The sequence below is a fragment of the Hetaerina americana genome, unplaced genomic scaffold, assembly GCF_022747635.1.
Source record: "Hetaerina americana unplaced genomic scaffold, ioHetAmer1.1.p SCAF_2, whole genome shotgun sequence".
NCBI lineage: Eukaryota > Metazoa > Arthropoda > Insecta > Odonata > Calopterygidae > Hetaerina > Hetaerina americana.
In genome coordinates this window covers 60,305,146-60,330,113 of record NW_027286763.1, presented here as the reverse complement: position 1 = coordinate 60,330,113, position 24,968 = coordinate 60,305,146, and the positions used below count along the sequence as shown (strand labels likewise).

The 24,968-nt window shown below is 42.1% G+C and overlaps 1 protein-coding gene across 9 annotated transcripts in view; it reads right to left on the bottom strand.

The window, feature by feature from the left end:
- Positions 1 to 24,968, bottom strand: part of LOC139687525 (uncharacterized) — a 585,660-nt gene that overhangs the window by 110,483 nt on the left and 450,209 nt on the right. For 8 of the 9 annotated variants that reach the window (XR_011700643.1, XR_011700642.1, XR_011700644.1 and 5 more), the window contains one exon: positions 20,169 to 20,238. Coding sequence is in view for 6 of the 9 variants with exons in the window: in XM_071584720.1 (XP_071440821.1) it covers positions 20,169 to 20,186 (18 nt within the window). In the remaining 3 variants the exon portion in view is untranslated. Of the gene's footprint in view, positions 1 to 3,849; positions 4,440 to 20,168; positions 20,239 to 24,968 lie in introns of those variants that run through there. The other variant, XM_071584718.1, reaches the window with a different exon arrangement.

The window sequence follows — 24,968 nt, the reverse complement described above, 5'->3', positions numbered from 1 at the left end:
GGAGAGGAAGGGAGGGGAAATAGGGGAGGGCATAACGTAGGGATGGAAATTGGAAGAGTAAAAGAGAGGAGAAAGAAAAGGCGGCGGCGCTGGCGGGGGAGGATTGCTGCGAGGGAAGAGATTATTATGAGCGAAAACCATGAAGGGAGGTCGAGGGATATATGGGGGAAAGGGGAAGCAAGAAAGGCCCTCGTGACGAGAGCCGTCAGAAAAGACCTAACCCCTCACCGAAACTCCTTAGGCCCTCGATGGGCCCCGTCAAACGCACCCGCTCGCCCGGAATGGAGGGGATCCGCCACCGCGCCAATTGAATCATCACTTGGTCACGCCAGGAGTACGTCCCCGATGCCGTCTGGTACCGGAAACTTGCAGGCACGTATGTGCGCGGAAAAATGTACAATTGTGATTTTTTTATGTGGAAGGTACAGCATAGTCCTTGCCTATCGGGTGAAGATGCATGGATGCATCAACTGACACATATCGTGTGCAAATAAAATTCGAGATGCGGCTCGAGTGGATGGATGAACGGACTCCCGGCTCCCATGCTCACGGTCACAGCGAACCAGAGAGTGCGATCCATACGAGGCAGGCACGTCGTTCAAGCCCCGTGAGAGGGTGGTATGCGGGGTACAGGAAGGGGCAGGGGGCGCGCGCGAAAGGAGGGAGGGCGGAGCGAATGAATGGCTCGCCTGTCGGCTACACTGTTGCTCCGGCACACATCGCGGGGGGGGAGAGGTGGGTGGGGAAAACTGTTATTCCCCGAAACGCCATGATAGCGCACTAATTTTAACACAAAACTCTCAGGGCGGCGGGACGGTTCGGAGCGAATCACCCCGGTAGGGGGAGACCCGGAATAACTTCGCAAGCCGCCAAAAATTAGCGCGAGAAACGAGGCGATAATGTCTCGAACTGCGACACCTACCTATTGAGTGCAACATAGGACGGCCCAAAGGAAACACAGCGCCCATCCACCTAGGTGGCGAATTTCATCGGAAACTTAAAGAAGAAGCCATCACCGTTCTCTTGCCTGCCACGTAGCCCGCCGACCGGATGGAGAAGCCCTATGGATTTTCGCCTGTGGATGCAGGGGGCCAATTTCATTTCATATGTTGACCGTCATCCTTCCCACTCGAGTGGGCGTCGAACCGTGCCCTCTCACTGGGGCTAATTCGCAGGCATGAATTCGGTCAGGGAGGACTACAACGCGAAATGGGTTGGCAAAAGAAATTTTCTCGCCTCCGAAGAAAATAAGTCGGAGGCGATCTCGGGCGAAAAATGAAGATGCCTGACCCCCGAGCACACTACGCGTCTTTTGAAATCCATGCAAAATTAGCCGGCGAAATAAACGAAGTGGTGACACACAGGGGGGGAGGGATCCGCTCGCGACGGCATTGCTCGAGCGCTCTCGGCGGAGTGACGACTAGAAAACTCCTGGGGAGAGATACAGGGGGTTGGGAGGGACAGAGGGGGTTGGTGAGAAATGAGGGGAATGGACCGAGATACATGTAACCCGAGTCAGTCGCGAGGGGGGCGAAAAACAACCGAGGGAGAGATTGGGGCGAGGATGCGTGTGTGGCGGTCGGTGCACGGGTGAGTGGGACTCGTGCGAGCAGCAGCAACGGAAGGGTTCTTTGCCCCCCATAGCCTCAACTCACCCCCCCCCCCCACACCCCCAGAAGGATTACACTCCGAGGGGATTAAGGGGAGGGGAGAATGTGATGTCGCGCGGCGGGATAACTCGGCCTTAATGACGGAATGGATTTTCGCATGTCGCAGAAACCGAATGAAGGAATGAGGGAAGGCGGCAGGCGTGAAGACAAACGAGGGAGGGCCGGAAGGGATTGATGGGGTCGCGGTGGGGGGGGGGGAAGTATGGATGAAGGGGTTCCGAGAGGAAGGAACGCACGTGGTGCGAAAGGGTGAGACACGAGAGGCTCATAAGCATTCATTTTTCCTGGTTTCAGTCTCACAAACGATTCTCCTCGAGTTTCACGACCTAAACTGACTTGAGTGCCGCGGTCTCGTCTAGTGTCGCGAGGAGTTAAGTACCATATCACACGCGGTACGCTAGGGCATAACATTCCTTACATCAAGGAAATATTTAATTTTATGAAATTTGAACAAATTTAAAATACAGCTGAATATTAATATTTTTTATTTTTGGCACTGCGAGAAATACTTAGGCGAGACGAGCTTTAGACGCAAGAGATCTTGTTAATTATTTCCGACCTATTCGTTTCCCCGAAAGAGCTTAGGTGGGCCTTATTGTCTCGTCAGATCAGGCCCATGGTATGCATATTTCCCACCGACCTGACCACCAAATCTCGCCGTTTGGTGCTACTAGCAATCAATCCATTAACAGTTCTCACCCCAGATTTCTTCAATTTTCAGGGTATAGGAAATCCACCACTTCGCAATGACTAAGTGCTCACGAACGAGGAGAAACCGTTTCACGCCCAAGTACTTTGCGGAAGGAGAAAGAAAATTGCCGGTCGAATAAATGGAGACTACCGGTGTATTCGTTTTTAAAATGCATATTAATGTGTAGTATATTAGAAGGAAGGGAAGGAAGAATGAGGGTGAGAGGTGTGCGGAAGAGCGGAGGTAGGATTAACTCGAGGGGGAGAGGAGGAAATCCCCACGGAAATCGGGAGGGAAGGGTAACGAGGGAGGGGTGCAGGGACGGCAAGGGGTAAGGGGGGAGAGAGAGCGTTGGGGTGGGGGAAGAGGGGATGGTGAGAAACGGGGGCGTAGTGTGGGGGCGGGAGGGGAAAGGGGAAAGCGGTGGAGGCTGGGGCGGAGGGGGAGACTGGTGAAGGAGTGGAGATCAATACCGAACCCCCGTACACCCTGCGGAACGGCGGCGCACGGGAGCGAGGAGATATGGGAAGGGGGGGTCGCAAGAGAGAGAGAGATGGAACGAGGGAAAGGGGACGCGGGGGTGGAGGTGTTGGGAGGGGGCATAAGGGGGGGGGGATCGGAGTGGAGAGAATATTCGGAGAAAGAGAGAGAAGGGGGCCGCGGGAATAGAGGGGCGCCGGGAGCGGAGAGGCGTCGGGGGTCTGTTGAGGTACGGCGTCGCCTGCATTCACGCACGGGATGTTGACGCCTCACTACTACAGCAGCAGCTTCGTATTCGCGGACTCGACACGGCGCGCCTCGCCCGAAACGGACGCCCTACCAGACAATCCAAAATTTCAGCGAGCTCCCCGCTCTCTCGACCGACTGACTCTTCCAACCATTACTCCCCCTGCGACCAATAGCCCCGAGGAAACCGCCCGATTGCAAGCCCTGACGCGAACGAGGGCATTCGCGTCTCGGAGAAAATAATAGTTCATGTTCCTTACATCAACATTATTCATTCCCGGACGACGATATTTAGGCACGTGCTGGGACGCGATGCGATTCCCTTTTCGGGACGCTCCGATGCTCCCTTAATGGCAGACGGCACCGTCGACAGAAGTTCGATTCCTTCGGAGAGAGAAAGGGGGAGAGGGGAGTGGACTGGGGAGCCCCGACTGAGAGCTCCTCGCACATGAAAATTCCGCACAAATGCCCTTCTAACGTCCTTCCCTCCCCACGCATTCCCGCCTCGGGCTCATTATCCTCTACCCACGTCCGCCATCTTTTATCAACAACCAACGGTCATCCGGAGGTTGTGAGAAAGAGTGGGTGATGTAGAAGCGCGTTCTTTCTCACGACAGGTTGCTGGGTGTTAGGGGAAGTATTTGTTCCTGACCGTTCGCCGATAGTCGCAACCTGTCGCGCCGCCGATCGAGAAGATAAACAATTCTTCAACGGTTCCGCGGTCATTGGGGGTTGAGGGTAGTCACAGGATATGAGTAATACCTTCGCCGTTCCGGAGAACCACTCCCTGCGATTTTTGGTGCACGTACTCATACGAACGACACGTTCCGTCTCTTCTCCTCTCACACAAACACACAGCACCACAATTTTCTCCCGATCCACGAGCGCAGCTGGGTAAACGTTACAACAATTCAAGTCTCTCGAAATCTCATAATCCAGTACGACACGTTGAGACAGTGGCAGGTTGAGACGATGGCCATTAAAAGCACATCGCCGACGGTGTGGATACATTTAAAACTCCATGGGTAGAAGAGGGGCGTGTGGAGGGCATCGGAGAGGAGAAGGGGGTTTTGAGGCACCATCACCACCACACACGGCCATACGGGCAGCGGCATGGCGATCCATCGCCTTCACCACAGCCTCTCCCTCGCGCACGCACGGAGCCGTCACACCGAGAACACCACCTTCGAGGAAAAGTCAAAAGGAAAGGAATGGTGGAGGGGGGGAGGAGTTCCTCCAGGCTAAGGGTGGTGGTGGGAGTGGTGAACAGGGAAAGGGGGAATAAAATCCACTGGACCACTGCTTCCACTGTCGCCGGCGCGCTAACTGGCCAATGGTCTCCTCCGCCCATTTCTCAACGGCTTCTCTCCCTCCTCAAGTTCAAATGCTCGAAATCGCCACCCTCCTCCGCCTCCTCCCTCTCTCCTCCTCCTCCACCGCCGCCGCCGCTCTCTCCCACTCAGCGTAAGCCGCTCCGCTAACCACTTCTCACCCCTTCAGCTCGCCTCCTTCTCACCGAATGCCCTTCCTCTCGATCCCTTCGCGAAATTTCCTCCTCGTCATCCCGTCCATGACGAGGAGTAGTATATATCCTCTTACACCGACTGCTCTCCGAAACGAAGATGGATCCTCAAAAATATTTCTTAAAAATGAACGAGATGGGTTCCTCCTTCCTCCCAAGGTATTTGCACGTACATCGGCGACGTTCGAACACTGCAATGTTCATTTGGACGTGAGGTACATTGGTGGAGCACAGCGGAGCGGAGGGAGGGAAAAAATCGATGAGGTTGGTAACCTTGTCTGGCGCGCTTTCACTCCGGGGTTCGACGTGGGTTCGGCACTGACTCTCCCTATCACTCGACCGCCGGAAAAGCGCGAGACTTGGCTTCCGCCTCGACTCGCACCGACGCGCCCGCTCGATCCCCCAGGGAGGTTACCCCCTTCCTGGCCAGCTTGGCCATTTTCTAACCAAGGGGAGGCCCCCGCTCAGACGAGGAATAAGGACGCTGGGAAAGCGGGATCTGTCCGCTTGCTGCTGCAAGGGTGACACACCAAACCACTCCGAGGCGACTCCCGCTTCTTCTCTGACCGAATCATCCTCCTCCTCGTACCCAAACCATTGTTACGTAGTCAACGGGGAAGGGGGGGGGGGGGCAACTCCAACACCAAAGACCAACCAGGCACGCCACCCAACACCTCCGTAGTTCTCGGGGATCTACGCTCAACTAGTGCGTTGCGGGTCCCGCCAACACTAACGGATGAGCGTGAATTCTAAACTCTATGACGCCGACGCGGCCACTGACGCCGCCCTAGCGGAGGTCGATCAAACGACTCACCCCCCCTTCCTCCCTCTTAGGGGTTTCCCCCTCCCAGGGAGACCGAGGCCGCCCCTCCCAGTCACTCCTGGTGGTGGGGGGATAAATTTTTTCTTTTTATCCCCTCCGACCCCCTTCGCTGCTCGTTCCGCCCACAGAACGCTTCCTCGGGCTCTCCACTCGGAAGTGCGGGCACAACTCCCGCCAAAGCTACTCAATCACCGCCCTCCTTACTTGACTCCACCCAGGGGGGGGGGGATGTTAGCGGAGCGGAGGGGGCAGGAGAGAGGTCAACGGGAGGGGCGAGACTCCCAGCGGAGGCGTGGCCAGTAAAGCGCCCGTGGGGGCGGAGCTTGTGGCTCCCTATTCCGAGGGCGGGGCCACGGCGTGTGCAGGAACATCAACCGGATGGTAATGATGAATGTGTGTGTGGATGAGGCGAGGGGGGAGGGGGTCATGCGTGTGGAGGAAGAAGAAGACGGGGACAAATCTGAAGCGAAAGAGGGACTCAGCGGAGGAAAGGATATCCTCCGGGGAAAGAAGTCGAACTATCTACTAACTAACTATTCAAATTTTGTACATTTCGCTAAATGGATTCGATAGGATGTGCCCATTAAATCTCTTGAGGAAAATAAAGCGAGTTGCGCCACAATTAACTGAATATTAATTTCTCTTTCCGTTCAGCTACCAGCTATACATTGAAGCCATTTTAATTCCTGTTTCCTCCGCCAGGGTGAAACTAAACATGCACTGAAGCGACATGGTCCTAAGGCGGAAAATGAAGCAACTACGTCTACCGGCGGGAATTTCTCTCGTTTGAAAATTTTAATTTAAAAGTGAGTAATGGGATTATATCCAACTATGGATTTACCTAAGAAAATTCTTTAATTAAGGGTTGTAGTTCACATAAAATTAATTTATGTATGAAAATAAGATTACGAAAACTTGTAAGTTATTTAAATCACCCCACGTATTTACAAGCACTCAATAGGATGAGTATAGGAGGTACTTCACTTATTTATCATTCAAATCATTTGCAAAATACCCGAACAGTTTAGGAAAGGAAAATGAATTCACCACACCCATACGCCCTAACTTCATTGACTGAATAAGATATTGGAAAAATTACATACATATTCGCAAGAACTATTATAATTATTTACTTTTCAATCGAATTATGAAAGTTATCCATTTTTCAAAAAAACTGATGAAAATTTCATTTCATTAAATACGCTTGTGTTAAGGAATAGACTTACTGAGTATAATAGCATATCAACCCAGAGAAGGGCGGAATTACAAAACTCTTTGATATTTTGTAATATAAAATTAATGTATGGATATTTATAGTAAATGAATTGAGGACGGTATTCCTTCAATTTTGGTTAAATTTAATCAGATCCCCAAGCTTCAAATAGTATAGTAAGTAAAATATATCAATTAGAATTTTTATGAGAATCCCAATTTGATGTCTTCTTTAATATAGTCAAAGCAATTTAAAATATCCAAACAACATTATTCAACATATTCAAAGAGAATTATTATTATCGAATCCCCCATTATTTCAGTTTTAAAGCAATTTTAGCCTACTAAATTTTATCCCACGACACCAGCAGCCAGTTCTTAAAGTTACGCGTATATTTCTAGGCTTTATTTTCAAAAGTTTCAGCAGACGCATACTTTGGTTAAAGTTGGCCTCTTTTTTTATTCAACCTTTATGATCGATTTGCGTGTGCGTAAAGCATTAACCTTTGAGATTTAGGGAGAAGAAGTATTGGAATAAATATTACTTAATATTTCCTTGAATACGGCCATCTCAATACAAAATGTTTTTATGCTTGTATTTACCCCATTTAGAGGCTAGGGAAATATACCCAATATATATATATACTATATATATATATATATATATATATATATATATATATATATATATATATATATATATATATATATATATATATATATACATACATATATATATATACATACATATATATACATACATATATATATATACATACATATATATACATATATATATATATATATATACATACATATATATACATATATATATATATAATTATATATACATATATATATAATTATATATATAAATATATATATATATATATATATATATATATATAGTACAATACACAGTAACACACAATATAGAAATACAAAAAAAAGAAGCACACTCACATGTTATTTCTTGGTATTTCGACGGAATCACTCCGTCTCCATCGGAAGATATAGAAGTAATGACTATATATATATATATATATATATAAATTATACGGAAACACTCACACGAGAACATAGATAAAATAGTAATACTTAAAATGACACTCACACGGTTACCGTGTGAGTGTCGTTTTAAGGGTTGCCATTTTATTTGTGTTCTATTGTGCCGTCCCAATATATATATATATATATATATATATATATATATATATATATATATATATATATATATATATATATATATATATATATATATATATATATATATATATATCGATGATATGGAAGCACTCACACGAGCAGTATAATATTTGGACGGCACAATAGAACACAAATAAAATAGTAATACCTAAATGGACACACATTGTAGATTGTTTAAGCTTTCGACCTTCTCTAAGGCCTTTTTCGAGAAAGGTATATTATATAAATATGTATATATATATCATTTTAAAAATATATATAATATACCTTAGCACCGCGGTAGTCCAGGGGGTTGAGCGTTGGACCGAAGGGGCCCAGGTTTGATTCCCGGGCAAGGTACTCTGGGCACCTGAGCTCCACCAAAGCTATGCGATTTCTCGGGTACCATATCTTCCTGGGAAACCATAACCAGCACAGGGAAAGGAACTGGCCCCCCTACCCTATGTGTGAATTTCACACGCCGTCGGGCTTAGTACTGGGTGAACTCTAATATCACCTACCAAACCGACCGTCGGGTTGAATTACTGTGTTTATGGTGTGTGTGTGTGTGTATATATATATATATATATATATATATATATATATATATATATAATATGTATATATACATATAAGGCCATATCCGTGGTTCAACTCTCGGTCAAGAAAACATTGTTACGCTTCTGATCTGCTCGATTCTACATTCCCCACCATTAATGTGTTCGTCTTTTATAAATGCTCCTTTCCCCTTTCCTTGTATGTGTATTTATGTGAATGAATACACACACAACTTATGTGTAAGTCTCACGGATGTGAATAATAATGTATATCAAGTTAGCACTTCCGAGCTAAAACAAAAACAGAGATACCCACAAAAAAAGAAAATCAAACGTTTTCGAATTTTCGGTGGTCAAGCCACCTTTCTTAAGGAAGAGTAGGAAGGAACTGCTTATTTATCAACCTAAATAATAAGCCACGTGGTTAATATTCAGATTTTTTATGCATAAACTACAAGAATTTCTCGGAAAAGCCAAAAATTAATGGTAATTTTATGGAGTATTATATGTATGATTATTACATGTAAAGGGTAATTTTAAATGAATTTCAAAGTTTCCTCTTCGTTAAAATTGTTAATATTCATTTATTGTGATTTTTATTCAGCAGTAATTAAAAATCGACGAGTTTTGTCTTTTAAAACTATGTTATAAACAAAAAATAATGTCCGAAGTGGCAGAAACCCAACCAGACGGGAACTGATGCCACGATTCCAGCATTAACAGGCCGGAACTTAGCCCCACCGAGGTCGGCAAATATAATGACTTAACCTTACGAAAAGTGCCATTTTAGTTTATTTGATGAGCGTTTACTTATAAATAAATATAATCCTTCAACACGATGCTCACGAGCTGGGAACCACAAATTAGACAATAAGAGTCAGTGCCCTGCATTTGAGTTGTGATGGAATCCGATGTAGTGGCTCTTGGGCTGAGGTATTTCTTATCAGAAATGACGTCCTTTAAAGAGACTAACGAATGCTCAAATATAATTAAATGCCTATACATTGTTATGAGACGGTTGATCAGAGTAGCAAGAAGGAAAGAATTGACAATGCATGACTAACGCTTACTAAGCCAGCCGAAATGTTACATGTATGCAACCCACTCGACGTCCATGTATAGATGGTTTTAACTTTCCTGTTCGAAGCGTTAGAGCCCGACTGCTTAGGCAAGTGGGTGATCGCCCACAAAATTTCTGGCACACTGCTGTGACACCTCTTAGCAGACTATTCAAGCGCAATGCGGAAGGTTGTATTTCGCGATGACTTTTACCTAGTGCTTTTTGTATGGGAATCATTTTATTGTACCTTTGTGACACAGCGAGAAGTACTCACTGGGAATTGTACGAAGAGATAATTCCCACTAGTCCATTAGGTGAGTGAATTCGTTTTCGAAACTGAAATATTTATCTATACCGAATTGGAAAATGTCCAATAACGTTAATGGTACGCATCACTGTTGGAGTTTACGCATTATTTTCAAGTAGAAAATTCATTATGGAAAGCAATCAATGAATACTATAAGCATTTGTTAAACAGTAAGTACCACTAATTGCCTCATGAAAAACAAATCTGTTTCATACTGTAAATAAAAAATACAATAATTATTCACCGTCTTAATTGCCGAATGATTATAATAGCCATTATTACTATTTTTGACCAAACATTTTTATTGTAACTTAAAAAGGCCACAAATTAAATTTTATAATTTTTAATATTTAGGATCCATGTGTCTGCTCTGAAGTATGCTTGTGTTTTTTAAGAAAGAGGTTAGGGTCAATATATAAAACACTCAATATACTTACTGTTTTCAACATCATAATTTTATTCGATCTTTTCCTAAAGAATGGCTATGAATTCTTTACAAGTACCTGCATACCAAATTACTTGAAGATGCACTTACATATTCAAGCATGGTTTCTCATTCGTTATTTTACAAATTATGATTAAATTCACCACTATATTATTAGCGGACGAATTTTCCACCCATGGAAGCCTCAGTTTAAGGAAAGCGATGGCTATTTAGCGTTTACGACTACCATGGAAAGAGGGAGTGACAGAGAGAGGAGCGTTTGATTGCACTCGGGGAAGTGACCTCAATTCACTCGCCGCAGGATGGGCGTCAAGTAGGCACATGTAGTGTGCGCACGTATGCTTGTGTCTGGGGAAAGGGCGCGGAGTCCGGGGGGGGAGAAGGAGGGAGGTCGTCGGAGGGAGGCGAGGGGCTCGTCTGGAGGGGTTGGTTCATTGACGCTCGCTGCATCGGAGACCGTCGTCGAAAAAGAAGAGGCCGGTCGGGGGAGAGACGTCAGCTTGTGTGTGGGCGGACAACAAGGCTCGCCGCGGGTAGGGAGGGTTGATGTGCTGGCGATGCGTGCATCGGTCGATTGCAGTTTGCACGGCAGCAAACCGGCCTGCGTGCTACTCTCCGCAGGCAGGTGATAAACGGCGACGGAATGGCCAGATGAGACCGCGGGGGAGGAGGCGGAGGTTGGGGCGAGAAGATATGGACCAATCGCGGCGCGGCAACGTTGCTAAACTGTCAACAGAAGTCTTCGCCTCCGGATTCTTTTCGCGGAGATGATAGTTGGCACTCCGCCTGGCAACGTCGCTCCCCTCCTTTACTCATGCAAGACGTTGATTGTGAGGTTTGTCGAGTTTGCGAAGATGCACACGCTGGTAAACCTACGGGCATTCCTCTGGGGGCCTAAAAATTTGAGGAACTCTACTTCCTCCCTCGAGTTAGTTGAGACCTCGTATCTTATCATCCCTAAGGAGAATCCGCATGATTATGAATTTTATTGCCCACATCACGAGGTACACAATTGATTTGACTATAATTTAATGACGGCTTTCTCACTCTTGCCATTATGCCACACATATTCAAGGGTCTACAACAGCTTTTTGCCAAAACACCACCTATAGTTCTGCCAAAACGAGGATTGAATATTTGACATTATATTATTCGCTGCATGTGAAAAACATGTTGGGTAAGGCGGAGAAACGGTTAGTTGGAGAGTTCAAAAGGAGAATCAGTTTAAAATATAAATTCTACTACTTCATTTGCGTAAATATCCAAACATCAAATATCACCCACACTTAGCCTATTAAAATTGATACTTGAGAGTTTAAAAATATAAATAAATAAATATATATATTTAAATGTGTGTATATATATATATTATATATATATATATATATATATATATATATATATATATATATATATATATATATATTAATATCAAATGTAGTCTACCGGTTAAGGTAGGCTTTGGATGGACACAACTACCAAATAAATATTTTGTGACTCCTAACAAAACACAATCCAGTAACCTAATCTACATCAGGCCCCTCTTCATCTCTGTGTACTTCCTTCCCCCCTTCATCTCGTCAAACATCCCTATCCTGTTCCTGCTCTCTCGTTTGTCTAACATTCTCCTTTCTATTACAGTATTCAGCATCCCACTGCCGATCAATACGCCCTTCATTTCCTGACAAAAAATACCCTGGCATCAGGCACTGTGGTTAATCACTCTCTAATTCCGCATAGTTCTTTCCTTCATTCATTTCATCCAAGTTGCCTATCCTAGAAATTCCTATCCTTACTCCTTCCTTTTCCTCATTTGCCTAACAGCCTTCCCTCTATCATAGTCTTCAACATCCCATTGCCAAACAATGCGCCCATCTTTCTGGCCTCTTTTGGATTTCTCCCAAAAATCCTCTCTCCTCCCTCACTATACCTAGCACTTCCTTGTTTGTTTTTATCTCTGTTTATTTCATCTTTTCGATCCTTCTCCACACCCACAGTTCAAAAGCCTCCAATCTATGTCTATCATCTTGCTTCAATGACCAATATTTCCGCGTCGTACGAAATAACGCTACACATTTTAGTTTTGACGAGCCGTTTCTTAAACTCCTTAATCCAGGTCCTGCAATCAATTCTCTTCTCTTTGGGAAAGCTTCTTTGCTTAGTATAATTCTGTTTCTTTTTCTATTACTTTGACCACTTTGGCCCAGAGCACATCCAAGATAGGTGACCTGTTCTACCTGCTTTGGTTTATGAACTAATTTTATATGTATTTTAATATTTTACTTAGTCTTCCTATTTCTCAAAAACCACATAAAATTTTACAATTTCGTTTTATTCGAATATATTAAATTAAAATAAATATGAAAAAAGAAAACAAAGAACAATTTCCACCGTAACTCAGTGGATTGTCTCCATTTTATAGAAACACAGAAATTCCACGATTAGTATCTAATTCCAACCGTGGTTATGCCACAATGTGGCATTATCAGGTATCTAAATATAAATTTATAGATTTATAAATCATTTTGGCATAATTTAATTTCCTCCTCATAGACTACAACCTTGGCGTGGAGTAAGGGCTTGTTAGTTCCGATGGCCCCAAGAGCTGTGCTGATGGGAGCAATTATTCATAATAGCTTCTGGTAGGGTCACCCATGTCAGGTAGATCAAAGGTTAGGAGCAAGACGAAAGGCAAACCACACGACATATGCTCCTCGGTGAGGCGGCTGCAAATGCGTATGTCCCCAGTGGTATGGCATGTAAGGGATGGGGTCACGTTATAAACATTATTGGGGGAGGGAACAGGAAACCACCTCAATATCTCAATAATTATCACACGAAAGAATGATGGGCAGCAATCTGGGAATGTCTCCTAGCAACTAGGGGATTCGCCCCAACAGGCAGTGTGTTGTGCCTGGCAGCGAGAAAGGCAAGGCTTCTAAAGCCGTCAACTCACGGAATCATGGAGAAGCAAAATCGAAAACAGCAGCACAAAAGACACAAACGAAGAGCAAATCCGCGAGGACATGAACTTGGAATTTTAGCAAAATCTTGAAGACATGGAAATTAAAAAATATGAATATGGAGATGGGGAGAGAGGAAACAAAAATTTTAGGGCTGTGCAAAGTGAGATGGAATGGTCGCGGGGATTGCTGGAGCGATAGTTATTGAGTAGTATGCGGCCGGGAGGAAGAGAGACAGCTGGGAATGGCAATAATATTGAATAAAAAGGTAGAAAGAAGTGTAGTAAATATAGAGTAAGCGGCATATTGTCTCTTATTTGTAGAAGAATTAGCTGAATTAATGAGCTTGATTATGTTCAAGTCTACATGCCAGCTAGTGAGAAAGCAAGCCGAAAGGGAGAAAGAAGTCGACAGGATATACGATCGGTTATAGGACATCATCGCAGGTAGGGAAATCTGAGGTAGTGATAGGGGATTGGAACGCGACGGTAGTCAAAGGAGATGATAGTAAAGCAGAGGACTACGGTTAAGGAACAAGAAATTACCGCAAAGAATGAGAGAAATAGAGCTTTTCAGAAGACAGGTTTTAATCATATCGAGCACCAGATTTAAACACCACAATAGGCGTAGGTTTACGTGGAAAATACCTGGTGAATCGGAAAGGTGTCTGAAAATGTATGGTATATAAAATATCGTATTATGGTTTGGCACTAATTTTGGCACAGCGTGATTACTTCGCTCAGTTTCCTGGGAGCGACGCGGATTCAAATCACAATAATTACTAATGAATTATAACGTCAGAGTCGAGAGGATAGAACAGAGAAGACAGTGACTAAATGCAATGCAGAAGCATGAACCGGGAAGAAAAGGAAGGAGTACCAGCGGGCACCAGATAGTAGATCCTTATGCTTGAGGACAGGGAGACGGGAACAGTAAAAGATAAATGAGAACACATAAAAAATGACACACAGAAAGTTGTAAGCCAAACTATAGGATAATGGGAAAAGAACAAGGGTATCATCGATTGAATAACTAAAAAAACAAGACAACAAGAAAAAATACAAGAAAGAAAGGTATGGAAGAATTTAATCGCACAATCAGGTAAAAGAAAGTGCAAAAAGATTAATAATGAACTTGGAAAATAAACTATTTAGGTGAAATAAGTATGGGAGAAGATACATTACGATGAATGTTCAGTTTGAAAAGGAAGGGCAAACTTTCAGGGAGTAAGAAGGAAAAATCCGTGCACAATATTAAAAGATACGCGTGGAAATTTTCAGTATGGATTTATCTTAATAATTTAATGTTGCAAATGAGGCATTGAGAAGAAATGAACGTGTACGTATATTCCTCATATCCAAGAGAAGAAGCTTTAACAAGTTTAGAGAGCAGTAGTTTGGAAAGGAGAATTAAAAGCTTCGTTTAATCAGCGTTAGGAGGACCGACTAATGGTGGTGTGGATACAAATGGCCATAATCGATAAATTTAGATAAGGAATAGAAAAATTACTCATCTCAAATACAGGAATTTTACAGTGTTAATGCCATTCACTGTGACAGTCAAACGCGAAACCTTGATTTCGTGTAAATTTCATAAAATAATTAAGTCCCCGAGGAACATGTATTTTTTAGGAACAGGAGAGTGAAGAAAAAGTTAACTCCATAAAAAATATCGGGCACTAGTGGTATACGATTCTTGAATGCCAGTTTCTCAAAAACGTAATGCAATAGCTTACATTCGTGATTTTTGCCGATTTTTTGCGATAAATCTTGATATAATTTTACATTTCGCCAATTAAAGAAATAATAACACAAAGCTTGTCATTGCAATTCATTAAATTAACCAAATAATTATTACTGGAGGTGAACACGGTGAAAATAGCATTAAATATCGCCAGATGAGGGATCACAGGACTCGACGGCTGCTTTCTCCGAAGCGGTTATACGTCGCAAAAAATAGAACCTTCCACGTGTGCTCGAGAAGATTACACGTCCCTATAAAAAGAGTAAGATTTTTGTCTGGAGTGGGGCTTCGGTTTCACACTTTTAGCTTGGCATGCTCAATTATTTGCGAGACGTTGAAAAAATGGTCGCGTTGTCTGAATTTGAGCGCTCATTACGTAGGGTCCTTCAATGACCATCCTCCCCCACCGCTATTACTCCACTCCACTTCTGTGGAATACCCCTACGAGGAGGCGGTAGACGATCCCCCGCACAGAGAGCGGCAGTCCAGACAACCCCCACCCTCTAGACCTCGGAACATTACAACCGATTCGAAGTGACGCGTACGGTTTTTAGCCAAGTCCCTTCGTGAGCTTCTTTGTCGAATGTGACTTTGTTCACAATGGTCACATTCCGGGAAAAACTATTTTCCAATGAGAGACATTGCTGTCACTCAGGTGCTAGCGAAGAATGATGTGCAAAATGCAACTGCATGCTTAGCATCATTTTCCAAATAATTTATTGATCTACTTTAAAAGTCAAGGTGTGGCATGAAACGGCAAAGATCAAAGAGGACCGGGTGTTGAAACCTAGGTATCGAACAGGACAATAAACTGGACAAATGAATGAAAGTTGCAATAATGCATTGAAGCAAAATTTAAAAAGGTAAATTAGCTTTTGCTAGGTATCAAAAAAGTTAGGTACAATTTTTGCAGAAAATTTGGCAGTTTATACTATGCTGTAACGGTATACATTATAATATATTCAGACTATTACTACATCAATAAATTCATAAAAAATATAATATTCGTAGTTGTTCGAACAAACTAACACAAATGCTAATTTTATCTCAGTCTATCCAAATGCCAATGAAGTGAATGCTTTTATATTCTCTCGAGAATCAATGAAACGTTTTCACTTTATTTTATATATTTATATATATATATATATATATATATATATATATATATGCTTTTATTATAGAGCAATGTTATTATCATTAAAGTTGCTGACTCCTCGCATTACCGAGAGCTTTCTATAATGTGAATACTTATAGAGATCATAGTGTAACGGGGAATAAATCACAGAGCTACTACTACCTTCTATGGATGCCACTGGAATATTCCCCAAAAATACAAAATGAATAAAACAAGTAAGCAAGAAATGTAAGGACCTCCTCTAAGAGTCTGGCGCGATACGATGAAACATCCAGAATAAACGTTCATGAGACGGGTTAGGAGCATCTCGATTCGAAAAAGAGAAGTATGAAGAAAATCCCCCAAGAGGCTAGAGAAAAAAGAATCACATTCCGCAATGCTCTAAAATAAAATGTCGCGAAATTTTGCGCACGTGGAAGAGTCGCAGTGCTGATCAATCATCGCTGCACTTTCGAAAAAAAAGTGATACGCACTCTTGATGAAAAAAGTTCTAACTATAATTTTTAGTCGTACTGTAATCAATGGATTGAACTGAGACGAAATGTTACTGAACCTGAAATGTCACTCATCTGTGAACGGCGTGGATTTCGATCCGTGGAGCCCATATTATTTGATTTGTTCCCAAGCATGATGGGACTAATCGATTATATGATGAAGGTACCACTCTAAACAGCATTGGCGAGAAAATAAAGCAAAGTACGAGTAAATGGCTACATATACTGCAGGGGTGGAGTGCTGTCCATTCTCTTACCTAACAATATGACCTTTGAAATAATGCTAGTCATGAACTCTAACTTTCTTGATTACTTCTCGGGGAAGGATTTATTATAGTACAACTCTGCGATGAATGAATATTATTTCATTTTTTAGAATGGAATGCACAACAATCTGACGTATATAAGATGCATGTCTTATTGGTAATGAAAACACAGAACAGAAAAATTCTTCAAACTTAATCATTCTAAAAATCTATTCCTTAAGGAAGAGCATTTAATTCAAAGAATGTAACAGACACGACGATCATTTGAGAGCGAGCGTTAAGACAATGCTGTTTCCGGCATATCTCATTGCAGATAAAGCCAAATTAATTGAAAATTCAAAAGAATGGAAATCGAATTATAAAATATTGAGATTTGTTAGTGTTTACGATTACAATTTTTCTATGTAAAAGGTCAATTAAGTATTTTAAGTTTATTGCAAAGGAAAAATTTTAAATGTTTGAAATTCAAAAAACCTTTCCACCGAACAGCGCGAATAGGAAACTTGTAATTTCTACAATCAAAATTTGATTCGCCTATGTCAGAATGACACTCTAAGTCAAATAAGAATTATTGGAAAGGCTTGACAGAGCTTTATACGGCGTCCTTATAGACTGATTATATTATATAACATTTCCTTAAGCCATAAAGGGGAACTTTCACGGCTTCAGGAAATATTATTCAATATAGCCAGTCTATGAATTATTGAGTGAAGACCATTCCCAATACAATGTCGTTCAATCTTAATAGAGTTTCTACGTTCCTAGAGCAAGCAATGCCGAGAAACCTATACTTGAACATACTACGTGTGTATTCTCAGTTGGAACCTCGAACTAATTTTCTTTTGATTTGAATTGCAAAACAGTTAAGGAGTAATTTAGATTGAGGAAAAATTCTAACTATGAATACTTTCTTTGAAATTACAGAGAGATTACTTTACTTTAAATAAAACTTATGATTCTGGTGGATTTTCTACATTATTGCATGCAGAATATTTCGGATAGAAACTTCATTTTCAGATATGAAATGTTATTAATTTGGACCAAATTGAAAGAAATGGTTCCCATTAAGATTTCTTTAGAAAACTTAATTGAGTGGCCTTTCAAAGGCATAGGAAATTTTTCAAAACATTTTCAAATAAATGAAGCAGCAGGGTTTAGCATGTCATGAGGAAAGTCTATATATAACTAGCACTTGCAAATTAAAATAGACTTGATAAAGGGTGTTGGACGAGGCGAAGTTGAGAACAAAATCGGAGGAGGCATACGGATGGCTCATATTGTTTTCCTACTTGAGTCAAGAACTTGACATGTACGTGTGTCGGCGCAAGGCAGTGATGCAAACATGGAAGAAAAACGTTGCCAAGTGTTTCTCAGAGGCTTGCCATTCTTTTCATCCTAGTCACACGGCGGGTGCTGGCATACGGGAGAGTGAATCACCCAGCCGTCTCTGTTTGTTCATTTTTATGATTTCGTTGCGAAACTTCCCGGAATGATCAACGCCTTTGTATTTACTAACCAGATACCATGACATGCCTCAACGAGTAGTCACACCCTGAAAAACTATGGGAAGCAAGTGAAGACAATTCAGGAATTGCAAATATCCACGGTCACAGAAGTGAACTTCAGCAGTCATTTCTAAATATTTAATTAAATGGTGTCGAAATTCATTCCATTTTTAGGATATACTCCGATAAAGGCTTTATAAAGTTCAAAAAAAGGATTCTAAGCCAAGTGCATACTTTGTGCATATCGCATGGTGCTGGGTTTCATTCTAGATTTTTACCGAAGAAAGAAATCAGAAATAAACGATCGCTTTATAAAATAGAATAATTACCCGATAATGCTATAAAATGTTTAAAATTGCCGTGCTCTTACGTTTTGCTGAACAGTGAGACTATTTTCTTGTGATGAATATTCAAAACTGCCATTAAATGAAGCCTGGAATAGTAAAGCCTACAGTATGTGGAAAATTTTAATAATGATTGTGGGTCAGAGTTTTCATTTTGCTATGATTTTTTTTCCAATAAGATGTTAAAAATGTAGGCTGTCTCACGGGATAAACACCAAGCCGTCGGTCTTACCGCCTATTTGTGCCATTAAATTAAAAACAAAGAAACAAAGCGAAGGCATACGTAAATTTGATATAACTGAGGAAATTAAATGAAAGTCTTATATGATCAACAAATATTTCGTTCCCATGATCGTGTTTTAATCTGTTTACGTGAATGGCCCAAATCCCAATCATTATAAATACTTCCAATGAATCCCATGTCATTTCCGGGCACTATGATGACTCCATGTCTTCCTCGAATAGCAATGGCTTGAAAGATACCTCACATTACCTGTGATGCCCATGATAATCGCCTCCTTAACAGCCGTCCATACTAATCGTAGTTGGAAAAATTAATGCAAAAAGATGAGGAGTCTCTCAGGAGAAGGAAGGAGGAAATGGGGAAAAGTGGGATTCAAAAGCGGAAGGAGAATGGGCCACGCCTTCCTAGACAATGGTTTCAAAATGGGAGCACCAATATTAATAATCTAAAATCCCTTCGTTATCATCGTGACGACCTTCATTTCGGTGACAATGAGTTAAATTAACTACACTAAACTGAGCTAAACTAACGAGTCAACCAAGTAAGTTTTTGATTGGATGCCTGTTACATATGACCTTTTGCTTCATGCGCTGCACATATTTATAGGTGTACTTTTCTGTGAATTTATTAGAAAATCCTTAACCTTCTCCCCCGTTAGTAAAAATTTAGTTTCTACATCAGTTTCCTTCAAAATTAAAACTAAATTGCCCAAAAGTGCAATTAATCAATAGCCCAGAGCATAGAGAAAAATAAATTCCGACTACAATCCAAAAAGTGTGTCCTTCTCTGCCATTAACAGCTCATGACGATGGTTTATTCAATGACTTGTGTGACATCACACATTTAATTAAATGCCTCACGATGCACCGAGGATAGCGGGTATTCATGTTTTCATGGCTGAAAGTGTCCGTGGCATGCGATAAATACCGAAGGAAGGTATTGGTTCCGCTGACTGGACCGGCGTTCCTCGGGACATAGTTTACTGGTGCACGGCTCGGCTAAATAAATTTTGGTGCCGCGCGAACTAAATCAATCAATGTTCCACCACAATTCCAACTCCCATAACCCCCGTTTTTCCCCTGCATCCGGTCTTCCAGGATTTATTTTACGCCCGGAGTGGCCTTCATCTTCGAAATGTTTTCGCAATCCTGGCGTGGTCGGACGGAAGCCGTCATTTTGAGATGCTTCCAAAGGGGTGAAGAGAGGCAGGGAGGGAGGGCGCACAAGTGCTGAGGGCGGGACGATGGGGGGCGGAGAGGGCGGGCGGCTAACTCACCGTGCCTTGGGAGTCCATCCAACGGCGACTCACGGGGCATCACCCAACAGCGGCCGTACCTCCTGGTGAACTGTGGAGGACGAAGGACGAGGAATTAGCATAATCATTAAGTGCGGACGCCTGGTAAAGAAGGGAGCCATCTTACTGTAGGAGTGCTATTAGACACGCAAAGACTCGAAGTCAAAAAGAAGATATTATAGTGATAAGTTTAAATAAGTTGAAAAAAGGCACAAGAAAGCGACAAGAATGTGAGAAATTAAGAACTCTGTTTACTTTTAGAAATCTAATGTCGCACTCGTTTGAGATGATTAGATACAGTACAGAAGTATATAAGTAAATATCAGTATAATACATAAGTATAGTAGTATTTAGTACTGCACTGTTAGACAGTATAATATAAAGTGGTTAAGGCTCTCTACAGTAATCCTCACTTTTTCATGACAAAATAATAAACTAAATCGTCCAAAACCACCAGATAAAGGAAATATTTTAAGAATGGAATTCATGTCTTAATGAAATTTTGCCATAATAAGTAATATATACGGGGATGAAGAAATTAAGAGGAAAGTTGATAATTATTCAGGTAGCTACGGAATTAATAGACACAATCGCGCAATTGTCTACAATTGCAAATTCAGTTTGTACACTTTTTAAAGTACTCCAGAGGCTTAAAGATGTATTTTTCCTTTACTGTCACTCTTCCAGTGAAAAATGTAGAATTCAGGGGTGGGAAAGATATTAAAATTTCGATGGCAAGGGTTGAATCAACACTGTTACATATACAAGTAAGACCTAAAACACACCCATACATTTATCTATATATTCTTATACGACGTAAATACCTATATTACTAATATAATTTGAAATACCTTATGAACCAAATCTGAAATTTAAATCATTATTTAATTTTAATTTGGTTTTAAAAATACATAAATTGATAACATTGGCTTTTCAGGATATCCGAGGTGACAATAGATACCATTTGAAAATATACGGAGTTAAAAAATTCCTTTCGATGGAAGTGCTCATTCCTACGATATTTCAAATTTGTAAAATAATAGGGATATTTGTAAAAACTTACCATAAGCTACAATTACTAATATATTTGTACATAGCTTAATGTTTTCATGTGCCAAGTTGAGTGTGCGTTACAGGTGAACATGGTATTACTCTCGTAAGTTATTAGTTAATCTTAAATCCATTGATATAAATACATTATTATATGCGCAACGCGCAAAATTACGAAGGATAAACTTGAATTAAAATAGCAATGATTAGTGATTCAACATTCAACAAGATATCTCTTCGGTGTAAGGTGGGATCAATGTATAATTTAGGGCATGATAATGTTTCCAAATAAAATTCAGACTCATTAATACAGAGTGACTGTGGTTTAACTGATATCTGCATGCACACGTACTGGAAATCATCCAATAGTGAATACATTTCTAGGTAATTATAATTCAGATAAGTCAGTCTTAGTCACCTCAATGATCAATTATAAAAAGGCACTTAAATGTTCACTACTTTTTAATGACTTGGTTAGCTGAAATAAAAGATAACCATCATTGCAAAGATATTTACTCAAGCTTAAACTTAACAAGCGTTGTTCAAAAGAAAGAGATACAGTTAGTAATCCCCTCATCATATGAATGACAAACTGAGTTAAGTGGATTGTAAGAAGTAATGATTTCAAAATTTTACTGGTTAAGATGCACTGGATAAATATTTCTTTGGTTGTTAAACAGGGTAAATTAATTTTTAAAACGTGAAGACAAACCAAAAGGAACCACACACGCACACGTATGAACATATATACACACACGCATGCACATGTGCGTGTGTATGTGGGTGGGTGGGAGTGGTGGGTATGTATGCTACTTTACATAAATTAAAAAAAATTATTTTGAATGAATTTCCACTGCATGCTTTAATAATAAAAACAACGCCATTGCAATCACTATGCCGTTACAACGTTTACGAACACTTCTTTTAACTCCTCTACCCACGTGCCTAGTCAATTACCTATTTAAACACGCTGTTCATGATAAACCTTGTTATTTGCTAACCCCGTAGATAGCCTCTTAGTTTAAAAGCGTTGTTCTGATTAAACACAAGTACTGGGAAAGCACTTCCTTTCGCATGCTCTCTTAAAACCATGAAATGAATTGATTCCACAAATTAAAGCCGGAAATTGAGTTCTCAAAACATGCCACCCTCCAACGTCTTCGGCGATCCCGACATGGTCCTTCCGAAATCGACTCCAGATCAAAACTACGCTTTCCTCTTGGTGCCGAGTGGGGGAGGGGACGGGTAGCCGAACACGTTTCGGATTAACGATTATGGATTCACAGCTCACCCAAAGGGCTCTTCGGTCTTGTGAGCACTGGTGATCAACGGCAGAGAGAATCCGGTAAGGTTCGAACGATCCATGGCAACAACACACTCAACTGTCCTCGTCCTCTCCACCTTTCCACCAACCTCTCCTCATCCCTCCCCCAAGGAACCACCCCAAAGCCGATCCTTCGTGCGACAAAACTTGATGTGTATCGAGTGGGCATTCCCCCGCTCTCTCTCTCCCTTTCTCTCTCCGGTTTGGTTTGGCACCTAGCTTAGTGGCTCACTTCTCTTTTCCACGCAAACACTTTCGTCCGCGGGTGGGCAAAAATAAGTGTCTTTCCCTCTTGACACTATATCACACGCAAGGCTCGCCCATACCATTGGACGGGCAATCCCCTGCGGGCCCTCCAATCGGAATCCTTGGGAAGCGAGGAACGGACGAAGAAAGAGCCCCGTGGGAGAGGAGGAGGATGGGAGAGGAGGAAAGAGGGAAACGTGGAGAGGGAAGAAGAGGAGAAAGGGTGGGCAAACGGCTTTTTTATCCAGGGAGGGCGAGGACGGGCGAGCTCGGAGGGAGGACGGGGAAGTGTGAGGGGGGAAGGGGGTCGCGTGGTCTTCCAATCTGAGGGAGGACGTCTCTAGCCTAGAAGGAAGGCCTTCGCTGTGGAAGAGTTTCGAAAGTGTGGAGGGAGAGGGGGAAAAAGAGATACCTACGGGTGGAAGGTTCAGAAGAGGGATGGTCTAAGTCAACGCTAGTCCAACCATAGAAATAGGGCGGTTAGGCCACGTGGAGTGGGATAGAAGGGCGGCCTCAAAAAGGGGTGCGTTCCCCTATTGGTAAATGGGGCTTCGTAGGAAATACCGACCCGAGTGCGGAGGGGAAAGGGCCGCATGCCCTTGCACTGAGTGGAAGGGGGGGAGGTTGATGAACGGAGGAAAGACCGGCGTCGTGGGGCTCGGGGTGTCACAAGTAGGGGTGCATGCATCCATCCATCCCCTTGCTGCACGCGTTGGTGCCGGCCGGCTTGCGACTTTTTCTTATCCCTGGCCGCTCCTTCCCCGCCGACGAAAGAGCACCGGACGTTCCGAATAGAATCGGTTGCAGGGAGGAATGAGGGTCCGGGGAAGGGGATTGGCCAAGGACTGGTTCTATCCACGTGGGTCCGGTGCGGGGTTTTAGGGCCTTGGGTGGCCTGTGCATGCATCGTCGATTCGCCCGAGTGCTATCGCCGAGAGCCGGTATTAAAAACTCTCAAAGAATGGAACCCTCGCCATCATAGAATCGGACTGCTTTCCGTCACATTCCGCCACTGGATGATTGCCACAAAGCCTAATATTTTCACAGCGTAATTTACAACTGATATCCATAAACTGTAAACGAATGCCAATGCTTCAGAATTTTCCCAATTTCATTTCTGCATCATGAAATGAAATGTGTCATATCTTATATGCTGTACGTTGACGTTGTTAACTGGAAGTATTAATTTTTTAAATATATCTCAGGCGTTAATTTATGGAACTTATTTTTAATTTGCAGAGTAAAAGTATCTTTTTGTTACTCTCTTAAAATTTTACAATTTCAAGGAATGATAATCATATTCATTGGAGTTAATATTTAAAAAAAAGATAGAATTCCATGCAATAGCGTATCTATACATATTTGAAATGGTTGAACTAACACTACTATCTGAAAATAATTCATTTTTAATTTCCTACTTAGTCTCCACATGGAAGTTACCCCAAGACGATTATGCTTTTAATTTTACATGATTAGTTTGAGCAAAACAATGTGAATTCTCAAGTCTCAAAAATTCACATTAACAATCACGTAATACTTGAATATTCTAAGAAGAGAGTTTATTGAATAGGTACTAGGTGGTTGTTAGAAACCTTTTTTACAACAAGGGTGGTGTCTTTCTGATATGCTTGAATGCACCAAATTGCCTTAATTTATCTTTTCGTAACAGCTTCGTTTACGATTGAAATGCCAAAAATTTGAAATATTTTTACGAGAGTACAGGTAGGCGCTGCTATCCTTCCTTCCAGCGTGAGCTGTCGTTTCACAAGTTGTATCGATACTCCGCGAGGTGAAGGATCGATAACGGGGGCAGAGAATATCTCTGTTTCCGCGTCTGAGCAATGACGATGATACATCTTCCCAAACCATTAAAAATAGTTGCTCACGTCGAATTCATATTATTAATAGGAGATAAGTCAAAAATGAGAAAAATTTTATCACAGTCCTAAATGCGAAACAGATATATGATTCCTTTCCCATGGCAACTTTTTCCCAACGAATTCCGGCAATTCTAACGAATACATCGATTGATTGGTAGAGTACTAATATAGGCGACTAGGAAATTTTACCTTGTGGCTCCTTTTAAGGTCGAATTACATTATCTAGGATTAAAATCCTATGTTGTGGTCGTATGAGATATGCTATATTAGTAATACTACTCA